We start from the raw sequence: 20,763 nt of genomic DNA on the forward strand, positions 1-20,763 counted from the left end.
CATTCCTTGTCACCAATAGAAGAATGCTTTCAAACGTCAGGTGGGGATGGTGAGGAAACTAACATTTATTAAGCATTTATTATATTCTGGGGCCAAGCAAGGCTGTTTACAGATGTCTCCTCACACAATCTTTTCAGCTCTCACAATAGCCCTCCAAGACAGATATCTGTAATCACCAGTTTGTGTAAGTGATAACTGAGGCTCAGAAGGTTCTCTCCAGATTATACAGCTCCCATACCTAGTCAGTAGAGCCCAGATTCAAAGCCACATTTTTTTTCTGTCTCCAAAGCCTTTGCCCTTAAGCTGAGTTACTTCTGATCACTTTGATCCTGGATATGGAAGAAGCATAGATTATGTACACGGAGCTATCACTTGATTGGCCACTTCTGGGCCTACATCTTCCCAACTTGTTACTCTATATATGACAAAAGAGAGCCTCATAGTAGAAGGGCTTCTGCAACTTCTCACCAATACGGTATACGTGACTTGTCAGCATGCACACAGAACTCTCATCTTTTCAAGACCCATTAGACATTTAGGAAAATGATGCTCTCCGAAGCATCTCTCATAAAAGCAAAACTTGAAAGTTCTAATTGGGCTCATGAGATTAGGCTAAAATTAGAGTAGGCCAACTCACCAATCTAAGTAAATCATTCCAGCCCAAATCCCATGTTTAAGACTGCACAGACCAAAGTATTTATGACACTAAACTACATTGTATAATGCCAAGTGCTGTATCCTCAAAAGGGTTCAAGTACCACCATCCCTCTTCTTACCTCTAGGCAAAAAATAAAACTGGCCAGAGGGAAATTTAAACTCATTTCTGCAAAACTCTCTCCTTGCTTGTGACCTACAAAGTCTTTCTAGTCCAGACTCAAAGAACTCATTTTATGGAGAAGAAGATTCCTTTTCTTTCTCTGACTTCGACATTCACAGAGTTGAACTGCAGCTCAAAACAAAATTAGATTTTGGAAGGAAGTGAGTTTGAAATATTATGTAGAAAAGTCTTGGCAATAAGATCCCTATCATGTCACAGTCTTAAAGCCAGTGAATTTTATCTGGAAGGCTGGCTAACAGTGATTTAAAAAAAAACAACAACAAAAAAACCAAAAAACCCCACCACAAATGTACTTTCTGAAACTGAAGGAGGCATTCAAGATGTGAAATGCTCTTGGTTAGTATGCTGATTTATGAAAATGAGTTATGGAAGTCTCCTAAGTGTCAAGTTGCATTTTTGCTGTTAACACTGTTAAAACGCAAAAACCAATAGTAGCCAAGTTAAATGACACCAAAGTCCATTTAGCAGGCTGACCTCTAAAATTCAAGGTAAAAACTGTCACCATAGAAAAAGGTTCCAAGCAAGAGTCCTTACGTATCAACACTGAACAAATGAATGCTTCCAACAGATATAGAAGGAAATAAACACTATGAGAAATGATCAAAACAGGATGCCCAGATGTTTACCATTTATCAGTTGCGTGTGGCAACCCCAGATACAATGATCTGACAAGGTATATAATGGGTGGTAGTAGTTGCTCTATAAATGCTCTGCGTGTTACTAGGATCACTACCACCAGCTTTAGAGGGGATGCCACTTTCGGCAAACACACATGCCCTCAGAGAAGGTGTTCCAATGACATGCCAATCTTTGAAAGTTTTTGTAGATGGGATTATTTTTCTCCTAACAGATCAGTCACTCTGGAGGAACCGTGTTGGTAGAAGAGAAAGTGATTTCAGAGCGAGGGAACAGTGGCCAACCATGATGGGCTGCAAAGGAGTCTCTGAGAAGCAAAGGAGATTAGTACCTAATAGTAGTTGAATAGGATATGAAGTGAGGAGAAATGCAGAAAGACGTAACGATAACCTCTGAAACACACACAGAAAATCAGACCTGATCTCAGAGCTGGGTTATTTCTGAAATCCAAAGTGATCTTTTTAATAGTTCCAAATTCCATGGAAAAGGGGGTGTTGTAATTTATGCTTATCTTTATGTAAGATGTGGCTCATCTGAATGTCTTTTGCAGACCTAGTATGGTATTTAAAGTTAAGTTCAAAAAATTTCATTCCCAAAGAAGGTTGGCATAGCCGTGCCATAAGTAAATGGTCTGCACAACTCTTATATATGAAGTGTAACCAGTGACAAAGAAAAACACTCATGTACAAAAAAGGAAATGCACTAGCTTCAACAGAACTTCTCACAGGGGAACTGTGGACTTTGCTTTATCAGCAAAGAACAAGGCTCCCCTGGATGAATCAATAAATACCAGGTCCAGAAAGGAAATGTAGGTTTCCCTGTTTTAAACAGTACAAAAGGCCAAGAAGCTTCAGAACTAAATAAACCAGTCCCGACCTGATGTCAGTGGACTAAAAGCAAGTCACAAATGTTTACTTCTGGTCCAAATCAAACCTAGTATTAAAAGTGAAACAAATAACTGTTTTGGCCACATTTCAGGTTCCAAAAGGAGGGCTCTCACTTACAACCACCAAGTGCTAAGCACTGTGACAGGCTTCTCGTCTGTTAGGACACTTAATTTACACAGCAGCTGGCTGGCTCTCTACCTTGCAGAAGCCATGGAATCACTAGGGGTGGCTGGTGGTCAGGGAGTGGGGCTGAGGCGGATTCCAACGGGCAGTTCTATGCTCACTGTTTTGGGCAACGACCTCCAAAAGCTAGAGATTTTAGAACAGATTGCAGTCCATTGGTAAGACGTTATTACTGTAGCAAAGGTTTCCATCCCCCAGGACTCTAGCTGGGGCTCTCCAACCATTTGTGTAACTACACATTCTCTCCATAAAAAACAAAGAAGTATTAACTTCCAGTATATGCATATCTGTAAATTACACGCTTGGACTACTGCTCTAAAATATTATGGCGATTATAAGCATACACGAAATATGTAAATTAGAATTTACATATTTCTAATTTATGTGAACACGTACATATTAAATAAATATGTACATATTTAAGTAAATATGTAAATATTATGTAAATATTTAAATATTATGAAAATATGTAAATATTTTAAATGGAAATGCTATCGTTTTCGTCTCTTAACCCAGTCAATCAGGTGGTGTACCACATTCAGAGACAATGGCATTCCAGCCTTTCCCCTCAAACACTCTCACTGGACACTGTCCACCTGATGGATCCCCATGCCCATAGGAAGTGACAGAGAAGCAGGGTAAGACTAAACACTTGGCCTTTACGGCTGAGCCCATGCCAGTTTCTTGCGACATTCAAACCCTAGAAGAGGCATGGCCACCTGCCTGATCCGCAGCCGACAGGCTCCTTCCAGGAGTTCGTGGTACGAACTGCTCCCGTAGTGACATAAGAAGGAATTGCACGGAGATGTAGCCCAAATTCAGCGTAACCATGAAGCCCATCTCTTTCTCATCTAACCCACTTCAATCAGAATGGGCCCCAAGGTTAAAAACCACACTGGCAAGAAGGTCTGAGCACATGGCTTTCCTTCTTTCACTTTATTGTAGTCGTTCCACGATAGCAAGCAAGCCATCCACCCCCTCTGGGCCTCATTTTCCATGTGAACATTGGTGTTTGATTTGGGGATGACTAAAGATTCTTCTAGACATAAAATTACACCGTTCTAAAAGAAACTTCCTAAGAAGTTCATTTCCCTCAGCCTATTTGCTCTGTAGGTCCAAATGTGTGATCTGATATAATGCCAAATGTGAATCATTAATGAAATGCACTGACCTAGAAAAACAGCATGTGTATCTTTGGTTGACATTTACCACTTCTCCCATTCCTCATCTAACAACAATAGAAGATGTCTGATGAATTCATAAGTGAACCAGACCAAAAAAGATGAAGAACTTCCTCTTTTAAGGGGCATTAGGGCTGACTCTAGGTAAGATGACTACCTTCATCCTCTCTTTCTCTGCAAATACACACACACACACACACACACACACACACACACACTTACTTGTGTAGACCTATAAATGCATATGGAAATCAAATAATGCTCTAGCCCTAACGGAAGTAGTCATCACACGTGCCTTAAAGAGAACTTGATCTAGAAGTTGGTTAAATATCAGAGGGATGGTTAACCAGCCATTAAGCACACAAAGTGCAATAGGATATTTTACTTTTCAGGACTTCTGATAGATCTGGATTTTGAAATAAGCTCGCATTGGTCCATGACAGAACCCTGAGCAGAGCATGGTGTTGAGGTTCCAGTGTCCCTCTACCACTCCCTGGTGATGTGCATGGTTCCTCTAACAAGTTATCTGTGTGATTCTCAACGTCCTCACCTATAAGATAGGTATTACAAAAAAACAAAACAAAACAAAACAAAACAAAACAAAACCCAAAAAAGGCAAGACCAAGTTTCTTATTTCTCACTATGAAAATTGAAAAAACAAATATGCAGCAACAGATAAATAGAGAAATACTCTATGGCACTCAAAAATCCATTAAAATTATCTTTACAAAGACTGGATAATAAAAAATTTTGTTACTGTGCTAAGTGAAAAAGAGAGGACAAAACAGAATATTATAAGGGGGAAGAATACTAAAAACCATGAAGCTAAAAAGCCAAAATCATTATTTTTCCCACTCTTTTTCTTTTTTTTTAAAAATGATTATTTAGAGAGAGATAGAGCGTGCGCATATGAGCATATGTTGGGGAGGGGCAGAGAGAGAATCCCAAGCAGGGTCCACACTGTTAGCGCAGAGCTCGACATGGGGTTCAAACTCACAAGCCATGAGATCATGTCCCAAGCCAACATCAAGAATTGTCTGATGCTTAATTGACTGAGCCACCCAGGCACTGCCCCCCTCATTGTTTCTTTCTTTCTTTTTATCAGGGGCACTTTCTATGTTTCTGATAAAGTACAACAATGTACACATGTACATTTATTGGGAGAAATATACTTAAACATTCAGGGATCCAAAAACATAGTTGACTCTTAGTTATCTGCAAGACAGAAAGGACTCGGACTTGAATAAAAACTTATATAACTGCTGCTTACTCATATTAGCTGGAAAACCAGAGAGGGCTGTCCTCAATTCTCTTAGATCTCAAGGATCAAGATAGGCTTCTGAAAACAGTGTAATTTGTTAAACTGAATACACACATTGAAATGGCAGTTGGGTATAGGTTCTACAACCTAGGCCCCACGGGACCCACGTGTGGTGGTTGAAAAATAATTTGAGCTAAAAGGGTAGTGTGGGGGGAGGGCACTATGAATAGCCTCAGGGAGAGTTTTAATAAAAACAGTTCCCATTTTCTCCTTGAAAGCCATTTTTAAGAAAATGTAGAACTGAAAACGAATCCTGTAAGAAAAGAACATTCAGAGAAAGTTTTGATATATTCAGTGCCATTAAATGGTCATTTATTCCTCTATAATATGAACTTTCTTCAGGAGAAACACTCAGGTACTTCACAAATTTGAGATAATAGCTTTCCACTGTACATTACAAGGGAATCATTTATAAATTGTTCATTTTGTATGATTCTAAAAGCCTGAATAAACCAGGGAAATCTGTATCTTCTTCTTGGTAACTGGGCTGATAGGTAGAATAAAAATTCCTGCTCAGTTACCTGATGAATTCCAAGAGGGACAAGAAAACAAACAAACCAAAAAACCAACAAAAAAACCCACCTGGCAGCATCTTCGGGTGAATAACAACAGCAAGTTCAAAAAAAAAAGTCAAACCAGTTCCAGCTGGTAAAACCCAGAGTAAATGAGTTCCACCCCAGAAAGTGAGTCCACGGTGCAGTCTCAGTAGAGTAGAATGTCGCCTGATTCACACACACCCCCGACCCCCACTCCGCCAAGGTGCTTATCCATTCCACAGGGAACAGAGAGACGTCTACAACACGGCCCCTACTCTCTAGGGGCTGGCAGTCTGGGGAGGTAAACAGAAAGCAAACTGACAAAACAACCCAGCAATACTCAGTGCTATTAGGAATATGACCCGGGAAGCCAGGGGCGGGGAAAATGTGCTCAAGTTCAGAGCACAGAAACTGGTCGTTTCTTCTGCATGGGATTAGACAACCTGGAAACCTCACTGCCCTTGTGGTTATTTATAGTTTCTTGTGGGAAATTCTGCATATGGCATAGCATGACTGTAATTGGGATGGATTCTGGAATACGAATATCACTGATGTTTGTTCTTTCTCTAAAGGAAGGGTAAGGAAGGACTTGGGCAAATATGAACCTGATCTGGGCTCAAAAGCTGGGTCCACAGGCGTTTGTACCAGCCTCTCCCACTTCTGCTGTTTGCTTAAAGTGCACTTGACTGACCCCAGAGAATGTTTTGTTTTATTTTGTTTCAATTTGTCTTTTGATCCACTGAAGATAGGTGTAGGAAAATAACATCTCCATTTCAGGGACAGGGACTCCATCAACTGAGCCAGTTCTAATTCCTCACAAAGCTGGATAAAGAGGCCTGAACACAACCACTTCAGCATCCAGTATGTCCAGTATGTCACAAACACCCACGAAATCAGAGTGGAAGTCTGTAGACTGTCAGAAACAGAAGTGTGATGTGCATTGCCTCCCAGCCCCCATTTCTAGCAGGGGGTGTGTGCAGAATCATTCTGGAACATAGAAAATTAAGAGGGCCTTGGTTGAGAAATCGGGAGTCAGGATGACTGAGATCCCTAGCAAGGGTGGGACAAAGAGGGGAGGGGAAGGGAAAAACGTATGGACAAGGAGGGAGGAAGCCGCCAAGGCAAATCTGGGCTTTTCACGTGGTTTTTGTCTCACCTGACATGGGTCACAGAAGTCTGTCATTGACATATATTTACATGTTTTCTAAACTGCAGATGAATTAGCTTTGTATGGCAAGAATCAGTGGATGTCCCATTTAATGACAAGATAATGACAAGATTTTTTTTTTTTTTTAACATTTATTTATTTTTGAGACAGAGAGAGAGAGAGCATGAATAGGGGAGGGTCAGAGAAAAAGGGAGACACAGAATCTGAAACAGGCTCCAGGCTCTGAGCTGTCAGCACAGAGCCTGACGCGGGGCTCGAACCGACAGACCGCGAGATCATGACCTGAGCCGAAGTCAGAGGCTTAACCGACTGAGCCACCCAGGCGCCCCGATAATGACAAGATTTTGACAAGATAATTTACTCATAAAGCTGAAGGCCTCCCATGTATACACACACACATATATAGCTCAGTTTAATTTTCAAAAAGCCCTTGGGATGGATATATATAATTTCCATTTTACAGATGAGAAAATTGAGTCTCAAAGAGCTAATACAAGCAGTATTTTACCCTAAGTCAGTCTGACACCTAAGCCTGTGGTTTGTAGCTGTTTTGGACTAGAAGAAAACAGGAAGCAACAGCGACTGGTAGCATCCCAGAGCGCCTCTGACTACAACTACTGACAAATGAAATCCTGATGATGTTCAACTTGCAATACAACAGCCAAGAGCCCTAACTTCTAAAAGCGGTAACTGAGACAAGCGCCACCAACAAAGAATGCATCTGCATGGATTACAACCCTGCCTTCTTGGTCGGCGGCTGCCAGGTACACAGGGCCTTGCCGGCCACGTTCTAGAAGGAGAGCTGCCTCAGTCCGCAATCCCCCTAACCAACGCTTGCTCTACCTTTGCAATTAGTCAAAATTAACCAAAGCGAAAATGACGGAATCAGCTGTGAAATTCCTGCTCTTAACAGTGGGCTGTGTGGTAGGAGAGCACACAGATGGAGTTTCCTTTTTAAATGAAATGTTTTGGCACTAGCCTCTGTCAAGAGTTTTCCCTTGTTTCCATCTGGCTTTAGTACTGGAACGCATACATGAGAGAATGGAAAAAGAAAACTCCGTTGGCGTGCTAAACCACTAGAAAAGCTCAAGTGGTTGACAGCTCAGCCTCTAAACCCTCAGAGATGAAAACGCTTTGCTCAATCAAGGAATGCTGCCACACTGTTTCTAAGGAAGGGGAGAGTTCTGTTTCTCAGACCCAGCCCCATCCTAGAAAACAGACTAACAAGCATGCCCACGTTGGAGGGAGATGGGCCCGGATGTGTGTCTCAGTCCATCGCTCTCCGGCCGCCTCGCCCTGCGCGGGGCACTCAACCCCACTTCGAGCCTCCGCTGGTTCATCTGCAAAGCAGAAGCCACGTCACAAGACTGTCGTGAGGATTAGGTGAGATAATACCCGTGAAGGGCTTAGTTACCCATTTTTGGCATCTCCTATTCACCAGGCTTTAGAAGACACACATATTATTACCCCCAGTTTTCACAGGAAGAGCTCGAGAACCATTAAGGAAGCTCTAAAAAATTTTTAAGGCATCCACTTTTTTCTATTACATAACTGAACAAAAACAAGTTCCTACACGGCAGTGTTTTGTCAGGAGCCTATCAGAATTCCCCCGGGGAATGAATCTTCTCTAAGAGTCAAATACACCCGCTGTCATTCCGATAGGCTTTATTAACAGTCCAGTTATTGGCCTATGGGATTGTCACCACCCAGCCAAGACCGACCGAGGCCTAAACCTGTAGGGAAGCAGAGTGATATCAAGGCACGATTATCACTAAAGTTGTGTGAGGAGGGTAAGAAAAGAAGTTTGGTTTGGGACGTTCTCTCTCACGTAACTCTTACACTCTCTCTCTCGGTGGCTAAGGGAATACAGACCTACAGTCACACTCCCTGGGTTCAAATCCCTGTCTGGTAACTCGTAAGCTGATGATCTCGGGCAAGCTAATTTACTGCTAAATGCTCAGTTTCCTCATCTACAAAATGAAGACAATACTGTTATCTACCTTGTAGCACTGCTGTAAGAATTAAGTGAGTTAATATATAAAGGGCAAAGAACCATGTCTGTTATAGGAACTCAATAAATACCATTACTACTATAGTATTGATTACTATCACGAATTTAAAGGGGGGCTTGGTGCCGATCTAATTGTATCGTGCACTGAATAATGATAGGTGCATGGCAGGTGCTATCTTCAAGGTTATTTATTTATTTATTTTAAAAATGTTTATTTTTTTTTAAAAATTTTTTTTTTCAACGTTTATTTATTTTTGGGACAGAGAGAGACAGAGCATGAACGGGCGAGGGGCAGAGAGAGAGGGAGACACAGAATCGGAAACAAGCTCCAGGCTCTGAGCCATCAGCCCAGAGCCTGACGCGGGGCTCGAACTCACGGACCGTGAGATCGTGACCTGGCTGAAGTCGGACACTTAACCGACTGCGCCACCCAGGCGCCCCTAAAAATGTTTATTTTTGAGAGAGAGAGAGAGAGAGAGAGAGACGGAGAGCACGTGAGCAAGAGGGGGAGGGGCAAGACAGAGAATCCAAAGCGGGCTCTGTGCTGACAGCAGACAGCCAGACATGGAGCTCGAACTCGCAAACCACCAGATCATGACCCGAGCTGAAGGTGGATACTTAACTGACTGAGCCACCCAGGTGCCTCTACACTGAAGGTCATTTATAAATAACACCTGGTGGCAGAATCCACTGGGCCAGAAGACATTTCAGAAAACCATTTCTCCACTTTTAACTCCACTTACCCAAGGATTATTGTTGTTACAAATGTTTCAATCAAATGTGTCTATGCACACACACAGAAGAACCAAATTCTCAATATATATCAGAGGATACTTCATTTTTATAAAATAAAAGAGGATCTAGAAAGAATCATAAGGCCTAGAAATAACTTTTATATTGCACCGTCTTCCAGAGCTACTTAAAGTTTTATGGCTGGATTTATATGTCAAATCTCTACAATAATGAGAGAAGAGACTTCTGATACATATTACAAATGTAGGAGAGTCTATTAATCAATAACCTCAGAAATTACAGCAAGACTACAGGTCAAAAGTGTTCAATGTCTTACCAGTTTTGAAGGGTTAGGGAGGAATCTGCTCCTTAAAACACGGCCCTCTTGGGGCACCTGGGTGGCTCAGTCGGTTGAGCATCCGACTTCGACTCAGATCATGATCTCACGGTTCTCGGACCCCACATCAGGTTCTCTTCTGTCAGCAAAGAGCCCACTTTGGATCCTCTGTCCCCTTCTCTCTCTGCTCCTCCCCCACTGGTTCTCTCTCTCTCTCTCAAAATAAAAAAATAAACTTAAAAAACAAAACACGGTCCTCTCTATACCACACCCCCTCGTGACCTAAGTCAGCAGAAATGAGGTACTATGGCAGTATGAGCATGGCCCCTGGGGTAATAAGGAATGGGTGGATTTCTCAGTCTGTTACTTCCAAAATGGTGGCTCTGGAATGGCATGACTTCTGATGACACTGGTTCCTTCGTCTGTGAAATGAAGAACCTAACACCTAATTGATAAGAATGCTGTGAGGATTAACTGGAATGACAATAAGTAATATATGTAAGACTAATGATTTTTATTTTTTTCTACATAATTTTCTAAAAGATTCATAGTTTTAGTAATATGTACTACTTCTATAAAACAGAATTATAAATATATAATTATTGTAGTTGTTTTGTATTTCTTCTTTTACTGTGAATATGTTTGTATACCTCTGAGTTCAGAGTGAATTTTTTCATTTTCCTGGATAAAAAACTGTTGGAAAGTTAACTCACCATTCCTAAAGAAACCATTTCTATCAAGGTCAAATTTCATCCGTCTTGTATTCTTCCCTTCTCTCTTTCCTATTATTTACAGACCTTGAGATGAGATCCTGGCAGAATTAGAAAGTGGGTGAAAAGAATTTCTATGTCAGACTGCTGAAAATTAACTTTGCTTACCCTAATTCCAATAACAACCTATAAAGAATGGCCTCGAACCCTCATAAATGCTCTAAGTGTCCATTTGGTTTATTAGCAGCCTGAATTTCTCCCTACATGCCATGTATGAAATAAGAATCCGATTTGGTAAAAATTTCCAACGGGTTCAGAATCCTAGAACCTCAGAACCCAAAGGAACCTTTGAATTTGTCAAGTAAATAAACCGAAGGCCAGAAAAATTCAGAGGTTTGAACATGGTTACAAAACACGCAAGGCCAAGAAGTACTTTTTTGGATAGAGTGGAGTGCAAAAATGTATTGTTACGTCAAGCACACCAATAAGACAACCCGGAGTAGAACTCCCCAATGTAACGAAACTTCTCAACCTTGGTTTCAGTATCTTCGAGGTCACACATTCAAAATACAGTAAGTTTTACCACTCCCTGCTGGTGCTACTGCAGTAGCACCTAGATCTGGATTTTGACAAGTTCCCAATGTGACTCTTAAGGAACATGTAGGATTGGCAACCGCGGAGATGAAGAGTAGTGTTGCCAGGTTCGAGGCTCCTATCCCGTGTAACTACCTTCCACAGGGATCCATTTACATAAATTATTTCATCAAAGTTCATTCAGAACTATTTTTTTTAAATAAGAAAATTTTGCTCTCTAAACATCTAAAATCATTTCCAAAAGATAAAGATCTCGTTTCAACAAAAGACGTAAAAGAAGGTATTAATCACAAAAATTGAAATTTCTTCACACTCCTTTTCATGGGGACAATGAGTAGCAGCCAAGGAAAGATTTTTATCCATTTATGGATGTGAAGGCTAGCATCATACATGGCATATACTGAATTAAAACAGGACTGGGAAAATAGATTTTAAGCATGAAATTATGGAATGTTCAGTAGCTAACTGGCCTCCACTAATAAACTGGTTTTTAACTTCTTAGCATGTTTCCAGTTTAGTTTTATAGACCCAAGTTTCACTGAAGGGGCCACCAACTGTAGAAATTCTTGGGGGTGGGGCTTGCATTATACTTTGAATGAGTTAACCATTCTAAATTTTAAAGTCTAAAGTCTAAACAGGTATGTAGTGAGCCACAAATTTAAATAGCATCTTCTAGTTTAAACACAAAGCATAGTGTCTGTACTTGGCAATGTGTCAGGTGCGATAAGGAACTTGGAATGCACTGACATTCACATCATACAGATTCAAGCACAGATTTCCCTGACACACAGCTGCTTCTGTTTGAGGGCTCAAAAAGGCTGTGTAGGATAACTTCTCACTTGTATGAATGAGAGGACTGGTTTCTGTCTTCCTTATAGGAGGAGGCTGGAGACATAAAAAGGTTAATAAATTCCTTTTTTTTTTTTTTTTTAAAAGTTTACTTATTTATTTTTGAGAGAGAGAATCCCAAGCAGGCTCCACACTGCCAGCACAGAGCCTGATGCAGGACTGGATCTCACGGACTATGAGATTGTGACCTAAGCCGAAATCAAGAGTCGGACGCTCAACCGACTGAGTAAACCCAGGCACCCTGAAGGTTAATAAATTCTTACCATCATCCCACTAGTGACTCTGTAAGAGTTTTTTTTTTTTTTTTAAATAGATTTTGCTGAGGGGTGCCTGGGTAGCTCAGTCGGTCAAGCGTCCGACTTCAGCTCAGGTCACGATCTCGCGGTCTGTGAGTTCAAGCCCCGCGTCAGGCTCTGGGCTGATGGCTCGGAGCCTGGAGCCTGCTTCGGATTCTGTGTCTCCCTCTCTCTCTGCCCTTCCCCTGTTCATGCTCTGTCTCTCTCTGTCTCAAAAATAAACAAACATTAAAAACAATAGATTTTGCTGATATATTTACATATAATAAAATGTACCTATTTTTAGTGTACAGTTTGATAAGTTGTGAAAAAGATACATACCCAGATAACTACCACCCCAGTCAACATACAGAATACTTACTTACGCCATTGCAAAAAATTCCTTCATGCCCCTTTACAGTCAATCCTTGACCCCAACCCTGTCAGCCACCTGTGGGCATTCTGTCACTACAGCTTAAGTTCTGTCCATTCTAGAATTTCATGTAAATAGAATCATACAGTATGTTGTCTTTTCTTTCTTTCTTTCATACAACATAAGGCTTTTGAGCGATCCATGTTGCTGCATGTACTGGCAATTCATTTCTTAGGGAGTATTCCATAGATAGAAGATAATTTTTTTATTCATTCACATGTAGATGGACACTTGAGTTCTGAGTATTGGTTATTATAAATACCAAATTAAATGTACATGTCTTTATGTGGATATGTTTTTTTATTTCTCTTGGGTAAATGACTAGGAATAGAGTCGTTGAGTCAGAGTGCATGTTTGAATTTACAAAAAACTGCCAAATTGTTCCAAAGCAGTTGGTGAACACTCCCATCAGCAAAGTATGAGAGTTCAAACTGCTCCCCGTGGTTGCTAACACTTGGTATTGTCCGTCTTTTTAATTTTAGCCATTGCCAAAAAGAAAAAGTGGAAAACAGGCTTTGAGAATGCGAATCAACCAAAGCATGTCAGTAAATAAATGTTTGCACACCATCCAAGAAGCCATTTGGGAAGTCCAAAGAGAAACATTCAAATTCTACTCCAAGGCTCCGCAAATGAACTGGAGAGATTATTTCTCTCCTTACACAATCACAGCTAAATAACCCAAGAAAGATCATCTTACTTCCCCTGCTCCAACATCTTTCTGGATTCCTCCAAAAAACATGCAATTCGCTCTGAAAATAATAACTCTGAGGATCACAGGCTCACCCTCTCAGATCTGAAATTTGCCAGGCTCACACACACACACAAATCAGTAAAAGACACTGGATATGTACAACACTCATGCTTACATGCATGTGTTGGCAAGGTCTGAAAGCTGAGATATTCTTCCCCTAAAAAAATTTTTTTAAACTTTTTATACTGCTCGAAAAGTGGTTAAATATTATTTTCAGACATTGCCCTAATTTGAACAAATCTTGCCTGTTCCAACGGGATAGCTGGTTTTCATCAACCAAACCACAAGAGAAGAGCCTGGCCTCCCAGAAGGCGTAGGTGGTTCACGCTAATAGCAGGAAGGAGGCTGTCATTCCAGGGCTCGGCTTTCACTTCACAGCCGCCTCTGTGAGTTGAGCTACAAGAGGGTCATCCTGAGACCGCATGGGAGAAAAGGAGCAACTCAAAATCCGGCGCAGTCTTTTTAATGAGGCGGCCCTTCCCTCTGCCAGGAACGTTCACTGCACACACACACGATGCCTTTTCAGAACCAGGGAGGCCCTACTTTTCTCGCAGCTCTGGGTTCTCCCAGCCAGGACATGCTTTCGCATCACTCACACATCTCCTCACACATGCTTTCGCATCACTGTATTGTTCCTTTTGAGCCTTTTCACAGTTAATAATTATGTTTATTTTAGCGAGTAGTTGATTGATGTCTACTGCTCCTTTCCATCAAACAAAGTAAGCTTCGTGAGTTTTTTTTCTCCTAGCTGTATGCCCGGCACCTAGAGTTCTCAGCACATAAAAAATACTTAATAAATATTTGAGGAATTAATTACTTACCAGGTAAAACATTACCTTATGCCTCTAAGCTTCATGGAAGTTAGAAAATAAAGAAGGCTGCTCCTTTCTCCATTATAAGAAAAAAATCAAACTGCAAAAAACTTGGGTGTCAAAGTTGTCTGGTCGTCTCCTGCCCCAATTTCCATAAAACCATCTGCTTAACTGTCAGGTCTACTTTATCAACCTATCCTCTTGTGATTCAAATCCATGGAAAGAACGACGATGAAGACTATGAGAACAAGATATTTTCCTCCATTAGAATGGAATTCTGAAAAAGGAATTCTCATCGTTTCAAACTTGAAAACTAAAGTCTTGGTAATCTACAAGGGAAACGCAGATATTGGGTAAGTCTAGGTCATTATCTCCCATGGCGGGGGAAACGGCTCTGCTATTTCACTGAGACGAGGCAGGCAGAGAGTCCCTGTATCACTCTTGCAGATTTTGTTATCAGAAATAGGCTGACAGTAGCATATGCCTCAAATGCAAACAGAACTGCCGTCTTTTCCAGTCAAAGGTATGTACTAGGCAAAACTCCAGTGACTTCTAGACCATCCACTTTTTCTTCAACTACCCATCTTCAGAGGAAATCTCAACGAAACACATATGGAATAAAACTTAATAAAATTAAATTAGAGTCACTATGTGCCCATACTCAGCTCACATTCAGCTCAGCCCAAACACAAAACAAAATTCATTATCATGCATTCTATTCATTATTGGTGCAAACAAAACTCTAGAATTAAAATTTAACATTATGAAAATATTTCCAAGACCTGAAGCTCATTAACACAATACTAGGAAGGTATTAGGAAAGGTTACTTCCTTCTTCCACTTAGTCATTAGATATTAATTGAGCCCCTATTAAATGCCAAGCACTACCCAGCACACTAGGGGAATGCAAATGTCCTCCAATAATAACCAAATTTTATTAATCTAAGCCTAATTTGGAATTCAGAAAGAAAAACGAATAATTCAAGGTCAATTCTTTCACACTCACTTAAATAAAAGCTTTCTCCTAACCACTGAGAAGACATTCTTATCAAGAGGCTATGTCATCATTTCATTATAAACTAAGACACTGTCTTGTCATTATCTTTACATATTCTTTCTGGAAAAAACCTATCTACACACTGAAGTGAATTCTGATAAGCTAATTCAGAATCTTATTTTTTTTTAATCTAAAAGTTGGTCCAAAAATCAAGTTTTATTCCCAAGCCACAAGTGAAGGAAAAAAAAAAAAAAGATGAATTAAGGCAAGCTTCATTCTTCCATTGCCCAGTTACAAGAAGTATTATCAGACTTATTACAAATGCCTCAGGTGTTCAGCTTAGTTAGCATCACCACAACTCCATGGAAAACTTATCCAGATTTTATCTCAAAAGCTTGGTAGGAATCCACAGGAAGTCCCACACCTCTACAATCACAAGCAGAAAGAGAAAAGAAAATAATCCAACAAAATTCTAAGCTTAATAGAACAGATGCCTCTTCCTGACAAGGGACAGCTGTCAGGCAAAGCAATGACTTGGGCACTGCACCTACTTTCTCATGTTCCCTAAGGTGTCCATATTTATCCTGAGACAAACTATTACTGATTATTGGAAACGGTTAAGGAAAAGAAACCCAATGAAACTCAGGCTGGTGGTAATGACAATTATCCAGATACCAGGAATCTGGTATCCTCAAGCAAAAAGCCCTAAAGGAGAACGCACTTTCTGTCAATGTCCTAGTGAAGGAAAGTATGGCCAAACAAATGTGTCTGTCGGCCCCTTAAGAGAGGCACTTCATGAACTGGAAACTATGTTGAAAGTTGAAATTCATTCCCATTCCCAGACCAAGCAACATCAAAAACAGAGGTTCCACTAGGGAAAAAGGACCAGAGGGGACATCAAGATAAACAGGAAACATGACTGGAAGAGCAGATGTGTGCAAAAGCTGGGTATACCCAGCTCTTGGATACCTTAGAATTAACTGTTTTAAAATGAAGCTGTTTAAATGTTCTTAAGGTCTGTTTTTCATTACCTGACAGGCAGATATATGTTAAATATTCGCCTTGACCCCCAGTTGCCAAGAAAGGAATCTTTTTCTTTGTCCTCCTCTTGACTTGGACAGCTCCCAGCATCCTTTCATCAAGAGGTGCAAAAATTTCCTTGCTGATGGCAGACTTGGCACTCATTGCGGAACAGTCGAGGAGGGCGCACAGCGAGTTTTCTAAAGAAGAAAAAGAAGAAGGCAAGTTGAACTGACAATATTCTAGGGCTCCTGTGACAGCGAGCGGCAAGTTGATTCGTAGGTGATGTAATTTCGGTTTGTAGTTTAAACTCTCGCTTGCTTGAAACGCACTGCAGAATCATTAAAAGCAAGGTCTGCACATTTGTATTACCTGTGAAAAACACAAACAAAAGGGAATCCTGAGGTACTCGCTGAAAATGTCAAATACGATGTGAGACGGACAGCACGGAACATGCTGGAACGTATCTGGAAAGGGTGTCAACCTCCACCCCAACTGCATCTAATGGTAACTGGAGGGCGGTACGCACCCCCATTCCTATTTTGTAAGAAACATGGTTTCACATTTCCAGTTGAGAAGTCTTTCCACTGTCCAACAATCCTTAATCAAGAAGTTCTTTAATGCTGCCTCAAAATCTCCTTTAACTCTAATGTAAATCCATTTCCCTAATTCTATTCACAGTGGAAATAATTATATCATCTTCTACATAATAACCATACATGCTACGGAAGACCATTAATTTAATCACCCGTTAGGCTGCTTTGGATCACGCTAAATAATTAATCCTTATTTATTAGCCTCTTTTAGTGGGTCCTATTTTCCAGCACTCCTCTGCATAGAGTTGCCATGCTCTGGACCCTTGACAAATTCTCCACATTTTTCTCCAGCCAGAGTGGACAGAAAATTCTATTAAAAAAAAAAAAATGTCTGACTAATGCCAAGTACTTTGGAAATGTTACCCGGCAGTGCCCACATGTTATGCTCCTGTGGGTAACTGGCAGTGTGTGCCCAATAATTAAGAAGATAAAGCAGTATGTTGCTGACTCATACAATGAGTCCCTCCTCTCCCTGCCACCAAACTCACATATATACAGCCCCATGTTATATTTAGTTTTCCAGAAGTTATACCTCCTTAATGGTCTTAATTCTGCTTATTTGTGTCCATTATATTCAAGGTCATTCTGAATTTTAACCCTTTTATCCAAAAACCTCAACAGCAACTTGATGAGACATTTTCTATGCCATCATCCTAGTTACAGTCTGTGTCTTAATCACTAAGCAAAATTTGTTTAACCAGCAAATCAGAACTAAAGGTGCAGACGGGGCCTGTGGGGTGGTCACTTGGGTTATACATACAGACTATTCAGAGAGAGAGCGCAAATGGGTCAACAGCACAGCCAAATATGGTAACAGCAGCTCAAAGAGTTGGTCAGCCTGCTGTAAAATTGAGCCGGTTGGTGAACAAACACTACGTGCCATCTCTAGGCTCAGTATTAGGGACACAAGAAATGTTTAAGACATGGTCCCTGTTCTCCAGGAGTTGACTGCTGACTACATCAAAGGTTTTGCTTTATGAGGGAAAACCATAGGATCACTCTCCCCAATGCAAGATTCACAAATGCTACCAACATAGCTACCCATCAGCAACTCTGTCGTAGAAAAAGAGATATATTTAAAGAGAGCATCCCTCTGGTTAAGAAAAAAAAAAATCTCCTACTTTCAATTTTGTAACAGAACAGGTTTTCTTAGTGGCACCAAGAGTAAAGAATACAAAGTGTTGTTTTTTATTATATCCATCTATGTCTCCACTACATATTATACTGATCTATACTCAGATCCGTTTGTGCTCTGGTCATGACATTTTCTCATTGCCACCAGGTTCCTCACACTGGCTGAGAACATAATGACAACAGTGTAGGGGGCCTGGTTTTCAATGTGCTGACCACTGACTGATAGCCTGCAATTTCCCAGAAGTTAGCAAACACAACGTCCCCCCGACACCCCCATGATTTTACCCTGTGACTTTCCCAGGCAGCGTGCTATCATTTTTAAAGTGAGCGAGAAAAAAGGCCTCTCGCTTCTCACCCTTTGGGAACAAGTGAGAAAGCGAGCCAGTGGGAGCGCAACAGCTTCCAACGTTCTAGAAGCAATGCCGAAAGCATGTCATATCCCCAAACTCACCAGGCATTCTCTGACCAGTGCCTTCCCAACTGTGCTATGGCTTTTGCTTTCCTATTTTGGACGCACATTTTTCTAAAACTGTGGTTAAAAGAAATAAAAAGCTATCATTTTATTGTGTAAAATCTGCCAGAAAAAAAAAAAAAGGAATATGCCTGTTTTAACAAACTCTTAGAAAATTCTGTTCTTCTTTTGAGAAACTGGTAAGACATGGAAATGACCTTTTACTGTGTTTTTTTTTTATACTGATATTCAGTAGCCAAGAACAATAACAAACAAAACATGACAAAAACCAGGAAACATAAAACCAGGAACTTCACTGAGCACAAGTTTTAGAATCAAAACAAACCTGGGTTCAAATTCCGGCTCCAACACTGAAGACCTATATGTGACCGGATAAATCTCTTAAAATTCCAGACCCTCAGCTTACTAACTGCAACTTAGATCTTCCCCCACCTCATGGAACTGTTGAAAGAATTAAATGAAACAATGCATGCAAATCACTTATTCTAGGGTCTGAATCATAATAAACTCTTAGAAAATTTTAGTTAATTCTGCTACAGCATGAAAAATAAAAGGCCCTCTGAACATGTAGAAGCTGAGCAAATGTAGCCATCCATACCAGAAGGGATTTGTAAAAGAGAAACTCAACTTTACCACGGCTTTTTTCCTCATTCATGGTCTGAAACTCTCTAAATATGGATACACGGTCTATTTTACGAAAGGCTCTGTATTGTTACAAGGATGATGAATTTATAGGCTTCGCCCTCAGGAAACTCACCAGTAGGAGATTATTGGATGCATTTTGTGGGATGTGTATGCCATGGCAGGCATGTGTGCATGTTTTTTATTGTTTTAACAAATGAAATTTTTTTTTTTTTTATTTTAGAGAAAGAGAGAGTGAGCGAGCAGGGGAGAGGGGCAGAGGGAGAGAAAGTGAGAGAATCCCAAACAGGCTCCATGCTCAGTGCAGAGCCTGACATGGGGCTCGATCCCACGACTATGAGATCATGACCTGAGCCAAAATTAAGAGTTGGAGGCTCACCTGACTGAGCCACCTGTGTGGCTCACGTGTGCATGTTTTTTAACACCATCCTGGGAATGGGAAGGTACAGCGGATCAGAAAGAAAAGAATCAGAAAGGGAAAAGGGTACTTGTGCAGTTTCGTGGCAAGAATCTATAAGAGTGTCTCCCAACCTGAGGACACATCTGAATTCAGCATAAAAAGCTTTTAAAAAATGCAGACTCTTGGTCCCCTCCTTTACACCCACCAAATTAGAATCTTGGCATTTGTATTTTAAACAATTCTCTAACTGGTTCTCATGCAGCCATCCTGATGCCTAATTTAAAAATCAACAGCCTAACAAGGAAGTATGGAATGGAAAGAAATGTATTCTTCGGAAAGAATACAGGAAGCCATGTAACAGGATTTTCTCTCTCGATTCAAGCAAGCAGCTTTATCAAGTCTTACATCTTGTTGGTAAATCAATGTCCAGCCCAAGACTGGGACCCCACTGTAAGAAAACAAGACGACTACAACACCAATGACCGCAGGTATTCTAGTCTACATCATAATGAATGTAGCAGGACATGCCGCCCCAAAATAGGCAACTTCAATATTTTGATTATTTGGGGCAGAAGGCATCTGAAAAGCAGCAAATGCAAGGAGAGGCTTTGTCTGAACTCCCCTGATCTGCTAAAGACAGATCCTCCAAAAGGAACTCAATAAATCCCCTCTCCCAGAGTTTCATCAACCAGAGAAGATGGGCTCTTGTCACAGGAGAGACTAGGAGAGGGCACCATATCCAGGACAGACTTTTTCACAAACTCTCATATTTTCCATCTGTTCTTCTAAGGATGCACTCAATCTCTCTAAAAATCATTTCCTCTCCCCTTAGAGGCCTACCTCCTCTTTGCCTGTGGAGACAGTATTTAATCCTGAATTCTAAGGATTTAGAATACTAAGGATTTTCAGTTACTCATTCTTCCCTGGGTATCTCCCATGTATCCATGAGGCATGTGTGCTGATAGACTTCTGTTTTTCTCTTATTAATCTGTCTTTTATTATAGCAGTCTCAGCTCAGAACTCAAGGGGGAAGCAAAATTATTTTTCCTCCCCTACAATCCCATGGAAGTTTTTTTTTCTCTTCCGGGTCCACAGCTTCTATAAGCTATAATTACAAAGCTTTTCCATCCAAGAAACCAACCTACAATATGATTTGCAAGTCAAAGGAGCTGGCTGCCTTAAGTGGTAATTGTAGAAACTAATCTCAGTTAGTTTAATCCTTCCCAGGGTTTTTTAATTTATCTTCTT

At 40.7% G+C, this 20,763-nt stretch overlaps 1 protein-coding gene across 3 annotated transcripts in view; it reads right to left on the reverse strand.

The window, feature by feature from the left end:
* STXBP6 (syntaxin binding protein 6) overlaps positions 1-20,763 on the reverse strand; it is a 251,706-nt gene that overhangs the window by 156,494 nt on the left and 74,449 nt on the right. For all 3 annotated transcript variants that reach the window (XM_030318861.2, XM_030318860.1, XM_030318859.1), the window contains one exon: positions 16,283-16,471. In XM_030318861.2, the coding sequence (XP_030174721.1) occupies positions 16,283-16,436 (154 nt within the window). In that variant the 5' untranslated portion in view covers positions 16,437-16,471. The remainder of the gene's footprint in view (positions 1-16,282; positions 16,472-20,763) is intronic.

This window comes from Lynx canadensis, chromosome B3 (assembly GCF_007474595.2).
Source record: "Lynx canadensis isolate LIC74 chromosome B3, mLynCan4.pri.v2, whole genome shotgun sequence".
Taxonomy (NCBI): Eukaryota; Metazoa; Chordata; class Mammalia; order Carnivora; family Felidae; genus Lynx; species Lynx canadensis.